We start from the raw sequence: 23066 nt of genomic DNA on the forward strand, positions 1-23066 counted from the left end.
GGGAGAGAAAACAAACAAAAAAATACCCTCAATCCTTTGTCGTGTATTTTATACCAAAGATTTAAGAGTAAAATCCATCATGAGTTTTATTCTACAAAGAGACTTGCTCTATTTGCATCACATCCATTATTTTTGTTAATCCAGAACAAAAGTCGAGTTGAAACTACAAAACAAACTGTACAGAGACATGTTAAGTGTTATTCAATTAAAAAGAGGTTTTAAAAAAAAATTGTTTTAAAGAAACATGTTGGCTCTTTAAAAGCCTGAGAAAAGAAGTAGCTAACTGGCAAAAACAGGGCAAACATGAAGTTATGTTAAATCACAGAGACATTTTCTAAAACTGCAATGGAAATTTTATTGCATCTTAAAACTTATTTCACTCTGCGAAGTGTTTAGGGGTCTTAAAGCTAAGTCCTTACCATTAAAAACATAAAAATTAAAATACCAGGTTTAAATTAGCGATCATTGTTCGAAAGAAATGGGAGGCTCCAGAAAGAGCGTGCTTTTTCTGACTGGTTCATATAAAGGACTGAGCAATAATGGGGTAAAATTTTGCTCTCCTAAATATAAAGGATTTAAACGTATCTTGAATTCCCCCTCCCTCCCCAAGAAAAATCCACGGAGTAAAACAAATAAGTCTAGTGCCACTCCCGGCGCAGAGTGGGTGTTACTAAATGCAGGAATGTGTCCATGAGAAAAGACGGGCCTGGTGGCTGTGAATTCTCCCCACTCCTCAAAATGTTCTGAGTTGTAGCAATATTAAGTGATAAGGGAATGGGACTGGAACTTAAGGTTTCTTGAAAGATTCTTGATATTCTAATGTGGTGATCATTTCGATTTAAAGCCAGGAGCCTCAGCCTTTCCAGGTCCCGGTGGGGAAAGCTGGAGGCTCCCGGGATGTACTGGCTGTGGGAGGCAGGGAGACTGACCCCGTTCAGGGCCCGGGCTGGCACTTCCAAGCCAGACGGCGGCGCTTTCCACTCTAGGTTTTTTGCGACCTTGTAAGGAAGTGGGCGCGGGCGGAGCGGAGTCGGCGCCTCTTGATTGGCTGGCCGTCTCGGTGATTGACAGGGCCCCGGACTCCGCCCCCGCCCCTTTATTGACACTAATGAGCAAGTTCTTCCCACCGCTCTCCTGCCTGGAAGTGCTGACAGATCAAGGCAACAAATTTCAATTACAATCCCTAATTTGTGTCCGCAGAGTGTTTTTTACCCATGTTAGTCCTCTCTGGCGCATCAGTCGAGGCAGATCTTGGAGCTGCAGGAAGAGGTGGAGGGGGTGGGAGCGAAAGAGTCCATCACTGAGAGAGCGCGCGAGAGACCGAGGGAAGGAAACTTGGCGGGCGCGTCGCTGGTTCCTGGGATCCCAACACAAGCGCGAGAGAGGAAACGCCAAATTTGTTTTTGCCCGGGCGGGGAAGAGGGCAGATCTGGGCCTGCGGGAGGCCCCGAGAGTCGTTCAGATTTTGGTGGGGGAAGGAGAGCGAGTGTGTGCGTGTGCCTGCGCGTGTGTATATGAGCGAGGGGCGGGCGCCGGGCGGCGGGGATGGCCGAGAAGCGGAGGGGCTCGCCGTGCAGCATGCTAAGCCTTAAGGCGCACGCCTTCTCCGTGGAGGCACTGATCGGCGCCGAGAAGCAGCAACAGCTTCAGAAGAAGAGGCGAAAGCTGGGCGCGGAGGAGGCGGCCGGGGCCTTAGATGACGGAGGCTGCAGCCGCGGCGGCGGCGCCGGAGAAAAGGGCTCCTCTGAGGGAGACGAAGGCACTGCGCTGTCGCCGCCGGCTGGGGCGGCATCCGGGCCCATCCGGAGCTGCGCAGACCTGGAGCGGAGCTGCGGCTCCCGCGGAGCCGCGGGTGAGTCGGCCCCTTCCCGCCTAACTTCTTCCTTAGACGTCCTCTCCCAGTCCCGCGAGCCAGTACCGCCGCGGAGAACCTGAACTACTGCGAGTTGTGGGCGTGCGCGCGCGCGGTGTCCCTGTGCGCCCGGGGCAACTCAGCCATCAGCGCGCTAGCCTAGGTGTCAGGGCGCAAAGCTCGCGCTGCCCTGGACTCTCTCGCCGCGCAACTCGGGTCACCCTCCAGACAGTAAAATGCCGCTTTCAGCCTGGTTTCTCAGGCTGCTGCTGCCGCCGCCGCCCACTCACGCCGCGCCCTCAGCAGTTTGCGGCGCTCGGCGGTGCAGATCTGTGCTTTCCGCATCTGCCTCCCTTGGGCTTCCAGCCCCTGGGTGCTCTTTTTTCTTTCCCAACTTTTAAAAGCATGGGAGTGGGGGGAGCGACGGCATACCCCCACCCCTCCGAAACCGAAACGAATGCCTAAAAGGTTTGGGCAAACCAGGAAGAGGGTGGCGTATTTGCAAACGTGGTTTCCCGAGGGGTAGCTGAGAGGTTCCCTTGCCTTCCTCTCTTGATTCCCGCTGCCAAGGCCGACGGCGATCGTGGGCTTGTTTTTCGTGCTCTTCTCTTCCCGCTAGCTGCTTTGCTAAGAAGCTCCGGGCGGCCGGGGAGTTTGGCGAGAGCGGTGTTTGAAGAGCTTTCTAGAGGATGCCTCCGGCCGGGCCCGGAGCAAGGCGCCTAGGACGCCTATTGCGAAGGGAGGCCCAAGCGCTTGGGACCAAGAGCCGGGGCACCGGGCGTTTTTGCTCCGTGCTCTCCATGGCGTGGGGTGTGTCGGGGCCTGCACTGCGGATCTGGACTCGGGGACCCATCTCAGGCTCCGCTGGGCATGCATCCCAGACTCTGGCTGCGGCACAAAACTTATTTTGGGGCCTTGACCGGGCGGAAGCAGGGAGGGTGGGGTGGACGCTGGCCGCACGCCTCTGCGGGACTTGAGACTTGGGGGCCGAGAGGGCCCTACTTGAGCGTCGAGTGTCCGTCCCTTTGGCTGGCGGAGCGCCTATTTACCCACCCATGGGCCTGTTTGTTGTAAGGGCCGGATGGCAAGAAAGCTTCCCCTTTCCTCGCGGTCCTTTTCCTCTCCCCAGCCGCCCTCGGGGGTTCATCTCCCCACCAGGCTTCCCATTTCGAGCCCTCACCGGTTACCCCTCTCTGCCCTTTGCTGCCCAGGCGGCTGTGAGGACGGCTTCCTGCAGGGCGCTTCCCCACTGGCATCCCCAGGAGACTCCCCGAAGGGGTCCCCGGTGCCCACCCTGGCCCGGCCCGGGACCCCGCTGCCGTCGCCGCAGGCCCCGCGGGTGGATCTTCAGGGAGCTGAGCTCTGGAAGCGCTTTCACGAGATCGGCACGGAGATGATCATCACCAAGGCCGGCAGGTAAAGGGCACGCTGGCGCGAACGGCCCCGGATCTGGCCTCACCCCACCTCTTGGTGGGTTGGGAAGAAGGACCTGCCAGAGCGGTGGGGTCTCTCGTTAGCAGTTTCTGCAGACAAGGCCCCGGGTAGTGGTTCATTTTTGAGACTGGCTTTGCCTACCTAACCCGGAGTGCAGTCGGCGAGGGGCACAGCCCGGCCGTCCTCTCGTTGGATGCTAAGGAGAAAATCACTGTCGCCGCGGAGGCGGTAACGGTTACTGTTGATAATCCGCACGCAGGGTAGCTATAGATTCGTGATCATACTTAATATCTGTTCAGGCATTTGTTTAGGCTTTAGTTATGTTTCTGAAATTAAGGAACAGATTATCCCCCTCCCGTTTTTAAGAAAACGCAGTTTACTCTTTAGCAAACTATCATTTGCTTTTTTAGATCCGAAACTTCCAGTTGGTTCTTTATCAAAAGATTTGCTGGCAGTATGAGAATGTGATGTGTTATGCTATTTTGATATTAGATTAGGATGAAAATTAGTGGAATCACCAGTAATACATGCTTAATCCCTGCAAAAACAATTGCCCCGATTTTTAAAAAACCATTCTTTTTATAGATTCACAGTTACGTGGTTACTTTTTTTTCTAAATGAAATCCAACAAATTAGCCTAAATTTGCTGAGGAATACCAAAAAAATTTGTAAGTTATATCTATTTTTTTGAAAGTGTGAAATTTGCACATCCGTCAGTTAGTAAAATAAATTGATTTGTTGCACAGATCATGTTAATGTGAGGGAGGGACAGAAATATTTGCGTTTTAAAGTTTTCAGTTCATTTAGTGCAGTGAAATCGGTGAATACTATCTTCCTTAAAAGAAACTTTAAAAAGCACACACAACTCTTTCAGGGAGTACACATGGCAAAAATCTGGATAGCATAAAAGTATCCAAACTTATTAGAAATTACAAAAACATATTTTATTGAATCCATATGCTACCTTCTACATTTTCACAGAGCTTTTTATTAATGATCCAAATTCAGTCTTCAACAACACAAAGCAACAGTTGTCTTATAAAGGATGGAGTTAAAGACCTTTACTCTTATCTTACAGGTGCACTGAAATAACACTAAAACAGCCAGCGTATTAAACTGTTCTCATGCCTAGTTAGGAATAATGGACTTTCTTTTCTCTGGAAGTGGTCTTTAATGGCTTTATTGTTATAGGAAACATTTCTGGTAAATAACAGTACTAAAATTTGTGTTATAAGGTAAAATTAGCAAAAATTAGAATAACCGGAAGGGTCCTAGACATAAATCATTAGATGAAAGTTTTTTGTTTTTTTTTTAAGGAGAACTGCTTTATTTGTTTTTTTATATACAATAATTTGCTGTTGTATTCCTTGCTACTGTGCCCTTTTTAAAAGATAGATGCGTTTATTTTAGCATCTCCTTTTATATGCATCTCTGGGAAGCCAAGAGAAATGTGGATTTTCATTTGTTTTAATTAGCAACGTTTTGAGTAAGTGTGGTTAAATAAGAAAGTATTTTCAGGGTATGGTGGGGGAAGGAATGATTTGGTAAATATACACTGTGTTTAGTTTCTGCTTTCAATAAAGAAGTTTTACTATACCTTTCAAATTTAGAGCAACTTTTGCACTTCACCTTTACCATGCTGCAGACAGGAAGTCCTGTCTCAATAAAGAACATATTGTTTGGTTATGGCATGGCACATTGGCTCCTTGTGCTTTTTTTTATAACCCTTTTAAAATTTCACATTATAATATATTTTATCACTTTTAGAAATTCAAATTTTCTATTTCTACCATTTGGAACACTTTATTATTTGTATTATTAAAGTCTATCTGCTTACCGATTTTTGTTTAAAAAATAAAGTGCTTTCTGTGCCATTATTTCTTCAGTGTACAATTTTTCTTTTTTGCTTTTAGCTATACTGACATTTCAGTAAACATGGAATGCAGGTACAGGGTACAACAAATTACATTTAAATGACTCAGTTTTGATAAATCCTGTGTTCAGATTCTTTGAATTACATTACCAAAGTGAATGTTATAAGTTTTTCCATGTGAAAAATACAGATTCAAGAGTTTTCTTTGCTTATTCATTCTCCAAGCGTAATCATAAACAAAAACAGAACCCAAACCGTCTTTCCTCCCCTCCCTTATACATAGGCGCATGTTTCCAGCAATGAGAGTGAAGATATCAGGATTAGATCCTCACCAGCAATATTACATTGCCATGGATATTGTGCCAGTGGACAACAAAAGATACAGGTACAGTGATCAGATGGGTACAGAGGATAAGAAAACCCTGGGATTTTACAGGATACGCCTATTTAATCTGTGCTGATTATGATATTTGTTTCCAGAAGCCTGCAGAATTATCAGGTCCATAATCCAAACCCTGTCACTTCCAGTAGTCTAGATGGTGCCTTCTCTTGCAATAAATGTGAAAAAAAAATTTGTTTTGCTTTTAGTAGATACAGAAATGTCTTTAAGTGTTGAGGAATTTTAATAAGGGGTCAGTTTAGTGTTGCTAAACTAAATGTGACTTTAATGTTGATTCACATTTTGATTAGGATTTTGAGACGAAATGTTGAGTCAAGTTTGTAGATATACATAATAGTTAACAAATTGTTCCATTTTCTTCGCAAATTTTTGGACATTTAAATAAATTCCCTTTATTGTGTTACATACAAAATCATAACTCTTCACAGGCTTTTTTCCCTTTAATTTGAGAAAATTATTGAAGATTTTTTACAATTTAGAAAAAAAAATCTCAATTCATTACTATATTAAGACATCTTTAAGCTGGCAATGAATTTGTTACCTTACTGTTGTTTTTTTGGCTGGTAGTTAACACAGTAATTTTTAAAAAGTTTTGTAGTGTTTGGATTTTGAGAGACTATATTTATCTAGATATCAAGTAAAGTTGGAAAAGATACTTTCTTCAGTATCAAACCAACCTTTGCTTTTCCTTCTGCAAGTAAGCAAATCAATAGTCGTCAATGGCAATTCTTTTTATTTTCCTGAGGAGCTGAACTGATTCACTTTGTTATAAAGCAGAAACTAACACACCATTGTAAAGCAATTATACTCCAATAAAGATGTTTAAAAAAAATGCTAACATTTAAAAACGGAAATTCTGAGTGGAAAATCGGAAGATGCTTCTTTAAATTTCTTTGTTTCTGTCTTTTAAATAAACAGCTAGAGCATTTAGTAAGTTTTTAAATGAAATCAGATTTGGTTTTTATTACTCTTTAAGATTTAGGGAGTCGCTTTTTTGAAACAGGTTTATGGTGTCAAAAGTGTACAGATTTAATTAGTACAGGCACATATGGGATACTAAAAATATGGGTAATAAAAAGGACAGTTTTATTATTTGTGTTTTGTGTATAAGTTGTATCCCTTATTTTAATTAAATAATTCATCAGGGAGCTTTGCTAAAATTATCTACTACATGATAGAAGCTAGAAGACATTGAAGTTTATTCTTTAAATATACTTGGTTTAAAATCCATATTCTAATTTGGGTTTTGCGCTTAGGAAGACAATGTACTTCTAATGAGCTTAGAAATTATTCCTTTTTCTTCTAAGTTTGTCTTCTATTTCTTTCTCCAAATCTCTTCCATATATTTTGGATGGTTTATTTTTCTTAACTGATTCTTATTATTCCCACATAAAGCAAGAAAAATTTCAAGTATTAGTATTAAGATGCCATATTATAAAAGATCAAATTATAAAACATAAATTTGGTTTCACTTATATTGCTTCTCAAGAAAAAAATTGTTTTTAGCATTTGTGTTGAGAATGTTTCACAAAGAATATGTAGCATGTAGCATTTATTCTCTTAGTGGGTGTGGATTTTTGAACTATTCAATATGCATACTTTTTCAAGGTTTTGACAGAGCATATTACTCTATTTATTTTGGCAATAGCTCTATATCCATTGTGCTGCTTTTCTTGCATTTCTAAGATTTGCATTTTATTTTCCAACTTTTTCAACAATGGTAGAAACAAATATTTTTGGCTTATTCTCTGCTATCAAAGAATGGTATTTGGTGAAATGAAAGGTGATTGTGATTTATTAGAATGTAAAATTAATATTCATAAAAGGCCATGCATTTAGGAGCTTATTTATTGAAATTGCATTATATCAATTAAGGGGAATTGTTTTTATTAATTTTGTGATAATGTATTTTTTCCCAAGAAAAGGAATTAAAGAATAGAAGGCATATTGGACTCAATAGAGAATGAAATGTGTGACCGTATTGAAACAGTGAGCCTTACCGGAGATATTATGAAATTGTTTCATGCTATTTTAAAAAGAAATTTGCAAATATACTGGTAGAATTCTCTGAGACTATTTGTAAATTGTTGCTTTAAATTGTATGCCATATTTTAAAAGAAATGGAAGAAAAACATCCAAGTATATAATTTCATTTTCTACCCTTTTCTAAGTCAATCATCAATATACTAGTTTCTAGTTTTTGAATTAGTGTATTTTAAATTAACATTAATAAATGATGGTCTGAATATAAGATTAAACATTATTATCTTGTATACTACTTGAAACATTGTTATTTAAATGATTATTTTTACAGAGTCAATATAGTTGACATACACAAACAAATAGAATAAGATGTTTTGTCTCTTAGAAAGGTAATGCTAATTAGATATATCATACTTTTTAAAGTTTGATGTGTATTTTAATTAGTGGTATAAAAAAATTTAAAGAATTTTCTTACAATAGTCAAAAAAAAGAGAAATATAGGAGATAAAGGCCTATGTTTTATGATTTTACAAACTTTTAAAATTAAACGGAATATCCTCAGTTTATAGTGTAATAGAGTTAGAAAAAATAATTATAAATGATAATAGATGGAACTTTTTTCCCTATGAAAATAAATTTACTGAAAGTTCTGACAATTTCCCCTTGCCTTTCTACCATCTATCTCATCAGTTTGAACATAAGCATAAAATGGGAAGTGATAAAGAAAGTGGGACACTTTAAGATATAACTCTCAAGTATTTCTGAGATTTCCTTAAAGGGGAGATTGACAACTCAATAGTTTCTTCATGTCAATTGAACATCCAGATGAAAAATGGAAAACATCAGAATACAGACAGAATGTCTAATGTGTTTAAGTGTGATTCATCCAAATTAAAATACTTGCATTTATGGTGGGAATAGTGTGCATATTTTTCACTAAATCCTTAACATACCACTTTGAGTGGTCAGTAGGTTACCACTGCTTCAGAGAGTTTTAAAAAAGTGCTTGAATTCTTATTTTATATGCATTGAATGTAAAGAGCAAATCGTCGAATTTTAGACTTTTTAAAGAGTACACATTTTGTCTGAGTCTACTGAGTTGGAAATTCCAAGAAAGCAGCAGTTCACAAACTGAGCCTTGTCATTGCCTTCTAGGTATGTTTACCACAGCTCTAAATGGATGGTGGCGGGCAACGCTGATTCCCCTGTGCCACCCCGGGTGTACATTCATCCGGACTCGCCTGCCTCAGGGGAGACTTGGATGAGACAAGTGATCAGTTTCGACAAGCTGAAGCTCACCAACAACGAACTGGATGACCAAGGCCACGTGAGTACATGGCCTCCCTAATTTGCCTCCATTGGGTGGCGTGGGCCATATCTGTACTGTGCCTGCCTGAAGGAAATGAACTCTTCTAAGATCATGAAATTCCTCTCCTGGTTGACTAGCCTGAGCACAGTCTGTGCAAAATCTAGGTTATAGTTGCATCAGAGATTATGCCTGTGGCCGGAGTATTCTATGAAGCATTTAATAGGGAAAACTAGATACTGCATTTGTATTGGAATGGAAGAACCTCAGGCAGCCATTTTTAGCCAAAACATTTGTTTGAAATCCCGTTAGGTGCCAATTGTTATACTCTGAATATGAATTCTTGGCAGTTGGGTGAACAGTGATAATAATTTATTGTGTCCTGCCTGCATCCAGTTCTTTCTCCCGCAGAAGCTCATGCTTCTCAATAACGGCCCAGGCTTATGCTGTTTGCGTGTTCCACCTGCAAGCTCCCAGTTGTTTTGTAATGACATCTAAGGTGTCAAATACGTTGTAATAATTCCTTTTCGTCTTAAAACTGCTGAAAAATGATATATATGCTAAAGCCAGCCATTTCAATAATATAGTCATTTTTAACACCTTATTAATTTTTACACAGTATTGTTCCTAGGCAAGACTACCCTTATTATTTTAATAAATAAGTAACTCTGAATACATGCTGATTTCCACTCAATGCTAGCATTTCTATTAGGTTTCTGTTATTTGAGAGGGTTTTGACTGAAGCAGGATTGAAATGCCTTTTTAAGAGCATATATCGTACATAAAAGGAATACCAACTAGTTCATTTCTCAAAGGGGTGACATGAAGATAGCATATTTATGGGCCAATCTTTTCAAACAAAAATGCAAAGTGTCATAAGCTAGTAATACAGTGATGACAGGATGTGATTTGTAAGTTGCTAGATAATATCTTAAGCAAATTGACCTTAATGAAGACATTCAAGTACAAATTTCATTGTGGTACAGATGCAGCATCTGGATTTTTAAGACTTATTCATCTCTCTAAAACTGCCAGTGCTTTTGTTTATTTGTTGCCTTTCATATTCTAAACCAGAATCAGAAAAGTAACAGTGTACAGTTTATTTCTGAATCCAACTTCATGCCCTGTACTTTAGTGCATTACTTTGCTTCTCTTCTTTTTTTTTCTGTATGTACACAGTCAGGTTGTAACAGTTATTTTTCATTTGATTTCAATGAAAGAACACTAGTTTCTTCTGTCTCATTGAGGGAGCCAACTGTGAAATTTTGCCAGTGCATCCATTGAGGAGTCTTTAATTTTTTTTTACAGTAAAAATTTTAAAAATAAATGGCACTGGGGGCTTCCGTGGTGGCGCAGTGGTTGAGAGTCTGCCTGCTAATGCAGGGGACACGGGTTCGAGCCCTGGTCTGGGAGGATCCCGCGTGCCGCGGAGCAGCTAGGCCCGTGAGCCACAACTGCTGAGCCTGCGCGTCTGGAGCCTGTGCTCCGCAACGGGAGAGGCCGCGATAGTGAGAGGCCCGCGCACCACGATGAAGAGTGGCCCCCGCTTGCCGCAACTGGAGAGAGCCCTAGCACAGAAACGAAGACCCAACATAGCAATCAATCAATCAATAAATAAATCTTTAAAAAAATAAAAAATAAAAAAAAATAAATGGCACTAAGTGTTACCTGTTTTCAAAGCTTAAACATACCCTGCTTTTCTGAGTTCTATAGTTTGAGAATATATCTTTTAAAGAGATAAGTGGGTCTAAAAACTATACACTGTCATATATAAGGGACAAACTCCTTTAAATAATTTAAATAAATATAGTCATTCTATAATTCAAATTCTTTCAGATCAAATTACTGGCTTTATATCTAATATCTACCACATCTACAAAATTAGATATAGATCTAGTAATTTATCCATCTATCTGATTTTAACTTCATAATTTCACTAGACTTTATTTAAAACAGCATTCTCTAGAGAAACAGAACCAATAGACTGTATAGATATAATTATAGATATATATATATAGATATATATATAGATATAGATAGAAATAGAGATAGAGATAGAGGAGGGATTTATTTTAGGGAACTGGCTCACACAATTGTGGCGGCTGGTAGGTGTGAAATTTGCAGGGTGGGTGGGCAGGCTGAAGACCCAGGGAAGAGATGATGTTGCAGCTTGAGCCTCGAAGCAGAATTTCCTCTTCCTCAGGGGACCTCCACCTTTTTTCTCTTAAGTCTTTCAACTGATTGGGTAAGGCCCACCCACATAATGGGGGGTATCTGCTTTACTCTACTGATTTAAATGTTAATCTCAACTGAAAAGTACCTTCACAATGACATCCGGACTGGTGTTTGGCCAAACATCTAGGTACCATGGTCTAGCCAAGTTGACACATATCGTTAAATATCACACAGCATTTGTTTAAAATACTAAAGAATAGATTGCAACTTGAGCCACAATTGTTTATACCTAAATAATTATAACATTTCACTCTTAAAAAAAATAAAAACATAGCAGAAAACAGATAAAATCTATAGAAGTGTGTCATCTTCTAGTAAAATTCTTTTAAGGTTGTGACAGGATGTAATACTTTAATAATAAAGAAAAGTAATTAGTGTGCACAGGGAATAGGGAGAGAATAATATGTACCTGTGCATTTTGGAAGCAAGGAAATTGCCTTTGCAAATAGTAAAAATGTACCTATTGCTTGATACTAGAGGAGAAGGTAGGAGGGAAAATGCTCTTTTCTGTTCTTTATTTAAAAACAAAGTTTCGAAGACTTTGTAAAATGTAGTAAGAGATAAGAAGCCATAGTCTCTGCCTTCAGTGATCTTCTAGCCTAGATGGGGAGAGAAGACAGGCGCACAGGTGATCGTGATGTCAGAGCAGTGCAGCTGCCACATTGTTCCAGCCAGGAGAGATTGGGAAGGCTCCGTGAAGAAGGTGTCTGTTGTGTTTCTTTGCTCAGTTGATGACCCTAAATAAGGTTAGATTAGAGATTAGGAAGTCATTTCTTATTCTATTGCTGATGTGATTCAGCGCCTGAGAAGACAGCAGTACCATTGTGATGGGACTAACTCAGCAGTCCCTTTCCTGATGCAGAGACCTCTCAGGGACTCTCACCTCTCTGCCCTCATACAGTCGAGCCTCCCCGCCCCCTAATTCTAAAGGAAGTGACACTAATCTCTAACCAATCAAGCTGTAGATTCAAATGCGAGGTAATTTTCTAATTTGCTTTCTAAATTAGTTTCCTACTTTTTGTCCTCTCAGTTCCCAGTTTTATTCTGCTAAAGATGTACAAGTGTTCAACATGGTGACTTGAGAACTCCATGTAGACCTGGGACTTTTATTAAACACAGAGAGATTGGAGGAAACAAATTGTCACGGGGCTGTGAGTGGACCTAGGGCTGCACAAAACATGAGATTATGTGCCATTGTGATTTTCCCCAAAGTGATTTTTCATCTTTCCAAACACCAAGAATTGTTTAGAGAGGAATATTGGTGAGAATCTAGAGATGTAGAAACGTCCCACCACTCCACAGCTAATCTTTTTTTTTTTTCTGTTTAGCATGTCAACTTTTTATTAAAGTTAAGAAAAATTAATCTTATAATTTTTAGGACTACACATGTATGTCTTTTTAACATCTTTATTGGAGTATAATTGCTTTACAATGGTGTGTTAGTTTCTGCTCTATGACAAAGCTATACATATACATATATCCCCATATCTCCTCCCTCTTGTGTCTCCCTCCCACCCTCCCTATCCCACCCCTCTAGGTGGTCACAAAGCACCGAGCTGATCTCCCTGTGCTATGCGGCTGCTTCCCACTAGCTATCTATTTTACATTTGGTAGTGTATATATGTCCATGCCACTCTCTCACTTCATCCCAGCTTACCCTTCCCCCTACCCGTGTCCTCAAGTCCATTCTCTATGTCTGCGTCTTTATTCCTGTCCTGCCTCTAGGTTCTTCAGACCTTTTTTTTTTTTTAGATTCCATATATATGTGTTAACATACGGTATTTGTTTTTCTCTTTCTGACTTACTTCACGCTCCACAGCTAATCTTGAATGTTGTGAAGACTTTATAATCCCTACTTGCCCTTTGGGGAGACCATAGTCAGCTTTGTCTTGGATTGTATACAAACCAAGACTGGTCCTTGGGTTACCTGGGGGCAGATGGTCAGCATGCTTGGGTGGGGTATTTCCTTCTCATCATGTGCATGTTTCACTTGGAATTTGCTGCCTGGAGGGAAACATTTAGGTGAACATTTCCCTTCAGAATTAGAAGATATTTAACAGGTAATGGTGCACCTTAAACTGGGGCAGGACTTGTACCCACAGTGCTGGTGTACTTGGGAAGGAGCACAGTCAGGCGTCCACAGCCAGGAAACTTGTCGGAGGGACTGTTCTTCCAGCTGCTGAGGATTCACTGATACAGTCACCCTAGCTCTGAGTTTGTCCTCACCCTCTTCCCATTTCTGCTAGAGAATCAGATGGGGAAGCAAGAGGTCACAGAGGAGATTGCTAGATCTCCCTGATGGAAGGAACTTGCCATGGCTTAGAGGTCTAAGGTTCATAAGCAAAAAACTTTGATTCTCTGGGCCTTGGTTCTCTCATGGGTTATATTGGAACCAGAGAATTCTGAGTGACTCAAATGAGCTGATGAATTTGAAAGTCCATATTTGTAAGGAGTGCTTCATACACAACGTCGCACTTGAAACAAAACCCAGGCCACTTTGCTATGGAGCTTGCGACCCTGTGTAACTACCCTGACCCCTACCATTGAAAGCAAGTCCGCATCTGGTATCACCAAAAATGCAGGGAGCCAGGTTTTTGTTATCTGCTCCTTCTTGGTCCTTTGCTTGACTTGTTCCAACACTGGCATTTAGGTCATGTAGAAAATTTCCAGAGTCAGCAGGTAGTGTTTCCCTATTGAGCTGTTTTGTAAGGGACAGGTGGTGTATCTGTCAAACTACAGGCACTTTAGGCCCATCAGATCAGAAATACGTAACATCGTGCTTCTTTTGACTCAAACCTAGTATCTTTAATGTGGGAAAAAACTGTATTAACCTTCACATGGGAAAGCACCCCGTGTTTATGGACAGAGGTCTATATGACTATCTGTGCTACTAGGTAATGCCCCAAAGAAAAAAACATCCTCCATCTGAACAGAACAGAGAGCGTGGAACATGCAGATCAGATATAATTACTTGAGTTTCAGAAATGGGCATTATCATTGTGGTCTCCTTGTTTATAAGGCCAGTGGCTCTCCTCGTTCTACTTGTTCTATTAAATAAGCAAAATATTCTTGAACACTTGTCATTATAACTTTGATAGTCCATTAAAAAGCAAATAATGCTATTTTATGAGAATAACTAGGGCTTGTTTAGCGTTCTCTTAAAATTTACAGGGATATACTACATTCCTATAGATCATATTGAAAGTATATTATTTTTCTTGAATAATTTTCAGGTTACTATTGGCAGTTACCCTTTAATGTGCAAATATAGGCATGCCTCAGCTATTTCTGTCCCCTACCCCAGTATACCCCACCTTAAGTCATTTTGGAGATTCCGTAAGGATATAAACAAATAAATGAAATTAAAGTGTATATAGCTATATAGAGAAATCTGCTTGAGAGAACAAAGACTTCATAAAACAAGAACCCACTTTTCATAGACTAGTAAACAGAAACCCAAATGAATTTTTGTTTCCTTCACTACAAGCCAGTTCACTCTCGTCTTCTTGGCTATGCACTTTATTTTTGTTTGTTTAATGTAAAGTGGCTTTTTCCAATTTTTCGTCTGCTCTGGAATTTGCTAATCATTAGAATCATTAGAATTAAATCTTGCTTTTTCATACTTTTTACCTGACTCACAGCCAGACATACATTTCATGTTAGACTTAGTATACACACACACACACACACACACACACACACACACACACACAGAAAACAGACAGTGTTTTGGAAAACAGTACCCATCCTTACTACAAGCAGCACACTCTATTTTTCTGCTTTATTTTCTAATTTTACTTATTTAAAAAATTTCCAGTTGCAACACTCTAAACTGATTTTGTGAGCCATGAATGAGTTAGTTGAAATTCTGTCCTTTTTTAAACCTGGAAAAAGACTTTTCCAGAGGTTGCTGATTTGCATTGTGTGTCCCTGGGTGATGATGAAGGCTATTGTCCCCTCTTGTCCTTTCCTCAGACTCATGCTGTCGTTCCATCAAGAACGTCTGGTGGGTACCATCATTAGATCTGCTATCCAGGCATTTCCTCCACTGATAGAAAGAAAATTTTAGGGTTTAAAAACCCCCAAAACTGTTGGTTAATAACAGAGTGTAAAGACATCCTTTTGGGGCAGCAAACACACTCTACAGGTAGAGGGCTATTTGTGTTTGGGCTGACCAGTGATTCTGAATTTGGCTTACTAAACTGTGCACATCCTGAAAAACATGAGGCAGGTCAACCAACCACTGTGTTTTCCCCAGACCTTTGTTTAAGCATTTCTCCAAACTCCTAACTCCTCAAAACCTGAATTCAAATTGTATAGTTCAGGAAAGATATAGATTCATTAACTAAACTCATTAGCAAATACCTTAATTTGGATTCCTGGCAGCAAATAGAAAATCCCATTGGATAGGTCTATTTCTTTCTTTCTTTTTTTAATCATCGACATATACTATTTTTAATATACAGTCCATATTCAAAATTTTCCAACTGTCACAATAATGTCTTTTTAGTAATGTTTTTTCCTGTCTGGGTTCCAATCCAGAATCACACATTGCATTTATTTATTTATTTATTAATGTCTTTATTGGAGTATAATTGCTTTACAATGTTGTGTTAGTTTCTGCTGCATAACAAAGTGAATCAGCTAAATGTATACATATATACCCATATCCCCTCCCTCTTGCATCTCCCTCCCACCCTCCCTATCACACCCCTCTAGGTGGTCACAAAGCACCGAGCTGATCTCCAGAAAGTAGGCATAGAGGGTTAGGGCTATTTCTTTACCCCGCCTCCTTAAGCTTGACAGCATAAAACATATAAAGAAGAAGAAAACATTCACGCACAATTCCATCATCCAGAGCTGTGACCACTCTTCATATCTTTGTATGGGTCCTTTTTACTGTCTACTTTTATGTAGTTATGGTAAGTTGAAAACCAACTTGGATCCTTTATTCTAATTTAAGATTTAAAAAGAAGCGTTTCATTATGTGGTTAAAAATGTCCTAAAAGCATTAGTAATGGCTGAATAATGCTGTATCCCACTGTGTGGACTTTCATTTACCTAACCAATCTACTCATGTCAGTGGTTTATAGTTTTTCCACTGTTATAAATGGTGCGCCGCACATCTTTGTATATGAAACGCTTTTCTGGATTTGGAATATTTCCTTAGGATAAATTCTCAGAAGTGGAGTCTTTGGGCAGAAGGCAGTTGAACCATATCATCAGATTCCCCTAGCTGAGTCTGAGAGCTTTTGCATCGCCAGGCATCTGGGTTTTGAAAGCCTTGTTATGATGGGAGCACGGACGCTGGGCTCTCCAGGCAAACCAGAGACTTTGTGAGCCACGCATAAGTCACACCCTGGGGTATCCTTAAAATCCCTTTGCCCTTGAATAGACATGTTGTGGTCACCAACAAGGGAAAAATGTTTCTGAAGAAAACCTTGGTGTGCAGACACTTATTTTTAGGGGATGGGTGTGGTAGAATTCAAATAATCATTTCAATCTCATTTTTAGTTTTATTGTTTTGGGCTCTGTGTTCCATTAGGCTCATTATAAATAAAAGGCTTATGAATTTATTCTTGTGTTTTCAGAAACAGAAAATTTGATGTTACATTCGTACGGTTATACACAGGGTTCTGCCAAAATAGTGATTACTTTTTTTCGTTTGTATTTTTATGCACACTTTGCAAACAGCTTCCTAGCAGTCTCAGTCCAATTTTGATATACGTTATTAAATTAGCACTTTCAGAGCCTTGGATATTTTTATTTCCAACTGGGATTCATTTTGCACGTTAAATATTTAGTCAAGGCAGAAGTTGCTGACAAATTTGGCTTTTCTTTCCTTGACATAGATTATTCTTCATTCTATGCACAAATACCAACCACGAGTCCATGTCATCCGTAAAGACTGTGGGGATGATCTTTCTCCCATCAAGCCTGTTCCATCTGGGGAGGGAGTGAAGGCATTCTCCTTTCCAGAAACTGTTTTCACCACTGTCACCGCCTATCAGAATCAGCAGGTACTGTTCTCAGAATTGGGATCTTTCTAGACGTTTAATTTCATGTACAGATTGAAAGCTAGCACTTCTTTTCACTGTAGCTAAATGTTATGAATTTTCATAAAGCATTTGCCATGTATGACATCCAGAATATATATGTATTGTAATAACAATTATTTATGCATTATTCCCCATGTAAAGCTACTCTAGTGAGGATTTCTTTAGACCAGAGTGTGTCTCATGACTGGCAGTGTAGGTTTACTCTCCATTTTGAGACATTGAATCCTGATGTCATAATTAAAATTAGAAAGCATGTGTATTGACTAGGAAATAGACACATAGGATATGAAAGTGAGTTGTGTCACAGGGCATGGGATTTGACAGCTCACTTTATTTTAAAGCTACCATCCATATATTATGGGAAATATTTCAGAAGCATTCATCCTATGCCGTCATTTTAGTATATATATACAAAAGGGCTATTTCTTTCAAGATATGCTTTAATTGTGATAGAGGGTGATGCATATGCTTATAGTCTGAGAGATGAGCGATTATGGAGTAATCCTTCCATAAAATTAGAAATAATTTGAGAAGTGAAATACTTCTTTTCTATATGAATAAGTATATGTACTTCTTTAAGGCTGTGTCAAGCTGGTGGAGAATTGAATTGAGGCAATTATTTGATCCATGCAATTCTGGCCAGTTTTCATAAGAAATAGCGATGGAGTTGAGGCTGATGTGGTCTGTGGTAGATTTTTTTAAAATTTCAATGGTCAGCAGAATTATTTTAGGTTTCCACTTCTCTTTACATTTATATACATCTCAGTTAACAATTTTAGGCTTTATAAACTCTCTGTTGTGTTTTCTGTTGTTTTAAAGCTTCGTAGGAGATTCGGACCCTGTCCTACGCGTCCTCCTTTAGGGCTGAGAGGCTCATCTGTTCTCGTCCGTGTGGCGACACCTGTCCCACAGCCCAGGCTGTCCTGTCCTCTCATACTCACGTTGTCACACTTCTATACAGGCTTTTGGGAGGGAACATGAAATTAACCTTTAAAAGGGCTGGAGATAATTAGGAAGATATTCTTAAAATATGTCAGGTGTAGAAAATGAGTTTCTTTTTAAAGGAAAAATATATAATGCATGGGGAGAAAAGAGCAGAGGCATTTGTTACCCAGTTCATCTTTTTTCTCTGTCTGCCTGTCTATCTATCAGTCTCTCTCCAACACACCCAATTAACTGTATTAAAAATGTATTTTCGGGCTTCCCTGGTGGCGCAGTGGTTGAGAATCTGCCTGCTAATGCAGGGGACACGGGTTCGAGCCCTGGTCTGGGAAGATCCCACATGCCACGGAGCAGCTGGGCCCGTGAGCCACAACTACTGAGCCTGCGCGTCTGCAGCCTGTGCCCCGCAACGGGAGGGGCCGCGATAGTGAAAGGCCCGCGCACCGCGATGAAGAGTGGCCCCCACTTGCCGTAACCAGAGAAAGCCCTTGCACGAACCGAAGACCCAACACAGCCAAAAATAAATAAATAAATAAAAATGTATTTTCTACTAGCCTCTGTGATACAATAAACGAGCTACACTGGGCTTTTGGTACACGTTGGTGACTAACACCAATTCACAAATGTTGACAAATCAATTAAGAGGATGGAAAAATTAGAAGAAAAGAAAATTGATAATGAAAAACCATGTTCATTTTTTTAAACTTCCTGGCTGCTATTTTGAAGAACTTTTGGAAAATTGGTAAGCAGCCCATGCTTGGTAGCTACCAGCGTGGGCTCTAAAGCCTGGGGTGCTAGCCCAGTTCTATGGCCAGTTAACCTTATGATCATAGGAAACTTAACCCAGTATAAAAGAAACATAAAATTAGGATAATAACTACATCTAAGTTGCTATGAGAATTCAATAAAATAATATGCACAAAACTCATATTACAGCATACATGGTATGCACTCAACAGATGTGATGTCAGTAATAAAAATCATTATAATAGTAATTGTGATAAACCTGTATTTAGACAAGGCACCATTATATAAATCTGTACTCTTTTTTAAAATACTATTTTAAATGAGCACTTAAGTTATTAAATGTTCTTTAAACATGATTTAAATGAACAGATAATTGAGCTATAATGAATTATAAAGAATTCTTTCAATGGCAGAGTGGCAGACATGGTGAATTACTTAGCAGACTCTTACATTATCTCATTTATAATGCAGTTTTATCCACAAACTGAGACAGTAGCATATGGAGTACACCTACCCCAGGTGTTGCACGGCTGATTGGCAGATGGTTGAGAGCATACACAGCATAATACAGGGGGATTGCAGACGACTTTCCAAGGGTGCCTTTCTTTGCCTTAGTGTCGTCCAGCAGTGTTCATTTGTCCTTGGCCAAAATGGCACAATAAGAAACAAGGATGTTCATTAACTTTGGAGATTCCACTAAACCAGGGAACACAGAAAACAAAGCATGATGTGCTTTTTAGAAAATAGGCTGTTAACTCCTTTGGGCAAAGTGGAGATCTGGTAAGAAACAAATGGGATGTTGTTTATTAGTGTCAATTTCAGGATGGTATAACTAAAAAAAGTTGTTTTGAATGGAGAGGATTAGACCACTTGCAAAAATGTTTCCCTCAAATCTTGGGGTCTTCCTGGGCAAAAATCTTGTTGTAAGTCAACAAATTACAACTGTAGTTAAAATGAAGCCATTATTTATTTCTCCTACATATATAAGATTGAATCCCATTAGAACCTTCAAGTCATGGTTACCTCTGGTTAGACATTCACTGTAGTGCTCTGACCAGGTCACGACTCCACATATAAAAGAGGCGATGAGAGCCATAAAGATGATTCAAGGAGAGACAAAGTTAAAGGAATGTATATTGCCTATTTCTGAAGAACATTCAAGCGTATAAATGGCTGTTAAATAGAAGCTGGATATTAGCTGTTCCCCATCACCACTACTGCAAGAGAAACAGACACATGTCACAGAGTTAATAAAGGGAAGAACTTTAGTTTAGAGAGATTGTCAAACAAAGGGCAAATTATCAACAGACGATTCAGAATCTCCTTCTCCAGGGATATTAAAAGCAAAGCAAACTTTATTACAGAGCTTGAATAGAGGTGGGGGAATGTCCTTTTCATAGCAAATGAATGTCTAGATGATTTCTGAAATTTTCATGTAGCTTTGCTACTAATATAATAAAATACCTGAGAAATAGGGAAGAACACAGTACATCCTCTGACAGTTAATTTTGGAGTTACTTATAGTTCTTCCATCATTTCCATTTTTAATAACCTTCCTTGACATTTATAATAAGACTTGATGTGATTTTTTTTTCTGCTCTGCAGATTACTCGCCTGAAGATAGATAGGAATCCCTTTGCCAAAGGCTTCCGAGACTCTGGGCGTAACAGGTGAGTCTTAGTGAAAAACATTCTGGCTGTGATAAATATATTTGATTTTTTATTGTGAATTTTCCATTACAAAGTAAACAGTTAAATTTACTGACATGGTTTTGAAATCACTTCTGATGAGGATTTAAATTTACTAATATCATTGAGCCTTGGATGTAACTTATTTTCGGTGTGGCATTTTGCCCATTTCTAAGGTTAATGTTGATGTGAAATGCTGGGGTGAAAACGGAAGTTCTCAGGGTGTACAGTACATGCTGCCTCTGAAGGGGCCTTGTGGAAACCTGGCCCTCAAGATCCAGGGGCTTTAATATCCCAAATCAAAATACCCTCTGCATCTGCTCTTGGTTTAGAATTTGCTTAGTGATGTCACAACTATGTATTGATCTGTCTTCGAAATAGGACAGAGACTCTTGTTCACTCAGATTTCCAACTAGAATATGAGACTACTCCTCACTGCCAAGACAGCTGATGTTCTTTGGTTTCCAAATTTGTCTTGGCTCTACTGACAGACACACACTTGTTTATTTTTTCTGTGTCGTGTTTTATGGTGTTTGTACTAAGTGGGAGAGCTACAATAATGAATTCTACTCTATTACTTTTTATCAAAAAGCAGACCACCCTAGTCTGTGTGCCAAGAGTTTTTGAATTTATTGATATGATTCTATCTCAATACAGTTCGGTGCAAGATTTTCTAAAATAACTGTTGATAGTAATAATAGACTAACGTTCTCCAGATGCCCTTTCAGGGTAAGACTTTGACTTAAATGTTTTTAAAAGCACTGTGTTTTTAAAAAATATTTGAGACATTTTTTATCACTTTACTCCAGAAATACTTCTTGAAAACTTGGTATTGATAGGCGGTGTCTACATGAGGTCAAAATCCCTGATTATCTTATTTTAGGAACAATTTCGCTTAAAATTGTAGAGAGAAAACAGTCAAGCAGTAGTGCAGACTTTTAGTTCTTTCAGCTGATTAGCTGGGCAAGGTAGTGTAGACAGAGACCTTTTCTCAGAATAAACTCAAATGCTTGCAGAAAGACTTGATTTCATCTTCATATGCAATGATTCATTTAAACACCGTGCAATGTGAGGGCTAAAATGTATGAGAGTGGAGTAGCCTTTAACTTAGCGCAGGCAGATCAACAAGACTGACTAATAACAGGGCTTCACTCTGTAGGAAGATTTGCAGGTATTCCTACTATACACTGTCTGCTGTATTGAGATTATTCTGTCATTTTAGATGTCTCTTTCCATGTGCAGGAAAACTTTGTTTGGCTTTTGTTATGTTGCATTAGCTCCTGGTTAACTTTGTTTTTCAGAGGAGTTTCTGAAAGTTGAATAATCTAGTAACTGGGGTGGTCACTGGTAAGGTGACTGAAGGAAGCCCCTGGGATGACTCCTTTTCTACCTTGCCAAATACTTTGATGGAATCTTCTTGTGGTTTTGGTTATAGCAGAAGAGTATTTATCTATTTATGACCCTTGCATTTCTTTCAGTTCTTTTTTTTTTTTTAAGCAGAGAATAAATTTATTAAAACTCACTGAAACTCCAGGAGGGCAGCATTTAAGCTTGAGACTATACAGCCAGGAACTAAGTCCAGGCTCTCCTGTAGGATGGCTCTGGCAAAGACCTCACTGCTGTTGACATTGGGGGGTCACATGGCTTGTACACAGTCTTTTTTTTTTTCTTCCACTTTTATTGAGATGCAATTGACATACAGCATGCCTAAGTTTAAGGTGTACTGCATAATGATGTGACACACATCATGAAATGATGACAAGTTTAGTGAATTTAGTGAATCCATCATCTCATATAGATACAAAATTAAAGAAATAGAAAAACAATTTTTTTCCTTGTGATGAGAACTCTTAATTAAGATTTCCTCTCTTAATAACTTTCCTGTATAACATACAGTAGTGTTCATTATATTTATCATGTTGCACATTACTGTCAGTTCGTTTTTGAAGCAATAACTTTAAACATATTTTTAAAGGTGTATTTTGGGTAGTAGTCATAGTGGATAAGCCTATAAGTAGAAGTGAGATGATAGGATACATATTACAAGGTTTCAGGAAGAATTCTAGATAAGTCAGCACAATGAAAAGACGTTAGTTTTTTAAAAATTTGATCAGTGAAAAAAACTCAGAGGCATTGGTGAAAATAAACCACTAAGTCTCTTGTTTGGTACCATGAGGTCAAATGCTACGTATGATAGAAATTTTTTCTTCCCTTTGGCTGTTTCAGGAGTATATAAGCATGGCATCCATGGTGCTTGCTACTGTTTATTGCCTGACTCTTAAGCCTTTTAAAGTTTTTAATGGACATGCAAAAAATAATAAATTATGCTTTAACACTTTTTAAAGGTTGTTAAAATTAAAAATTTTTATTTTACTCCAAATGTTTAAACAATATCTTAGTATAGGAAAAACATGTTGAACTTATATGTAGCTTTCTTGTTAGTGAAATGAATAGTTTCACTTTTTTTCTCATTTAAATGACTTCTCCTGCTTATCATAGGAAAGCTCTTCAGTGCCCATTTTGGAATGCTAAATATCTATGAATCAG

At 39.2% G+C, this 23066-nt stretch overlaps 1 protein-coding gene across 2 annotated transcripts in view; it reads left to right on the forward strand.

The window, feature by feature from the left end:
* The first annotated feature begins 1118 nt into the window (after positions 1-1118).
* Positions 1119-23066, forward strand: part of TBX18 (T-box transcription factor 18) — a 29951-nt gene continuing 8003 nt past the window's right edge. For both annotated transcript variants that reach the window (XM_057528188.1, XM_057528189.1), the window contains exons 1-6: positions 1119-1852; positions 3064-3268; positions 5443-5544; positions 8698-8869; positions 16936-17103; positions 20437-20501. In XM_057528188.1, coding sequence (XP_057384171.1) covers positions 1546-1852; positions 3064-3268; positions 5443-5544; positions 8698-8869; positions 16936-17103; positions 20437-20501 — 1019 coding nt within the window. In that variant the 5' untranslated portion in view covers positions 1119-1545. The remainder of the gene's footprint in view (positions 1853-3063; positions 3269-5442; positions 5545-8697; positions 8870-16935; positions 17104-20436; positions 20502-23066) is intronic.

The sequence above is a fragment of the Balaenoptera acutorostrata genome, chromosome 14 (genome assembly GCF_949987535.1).
Source record: "Balaenoptera acutorostrata chromosome 14, mBalAcu1.1, whole genome shotgun sequence".
NCBI classification, from domain to species: domain Eukaryota; kingdom Metazoa; phylum Chordata; class Mammalia; order Artiodactyla; family Balaenopteridae; genus Balaenoptera; species Balaenoptera acutorostrata.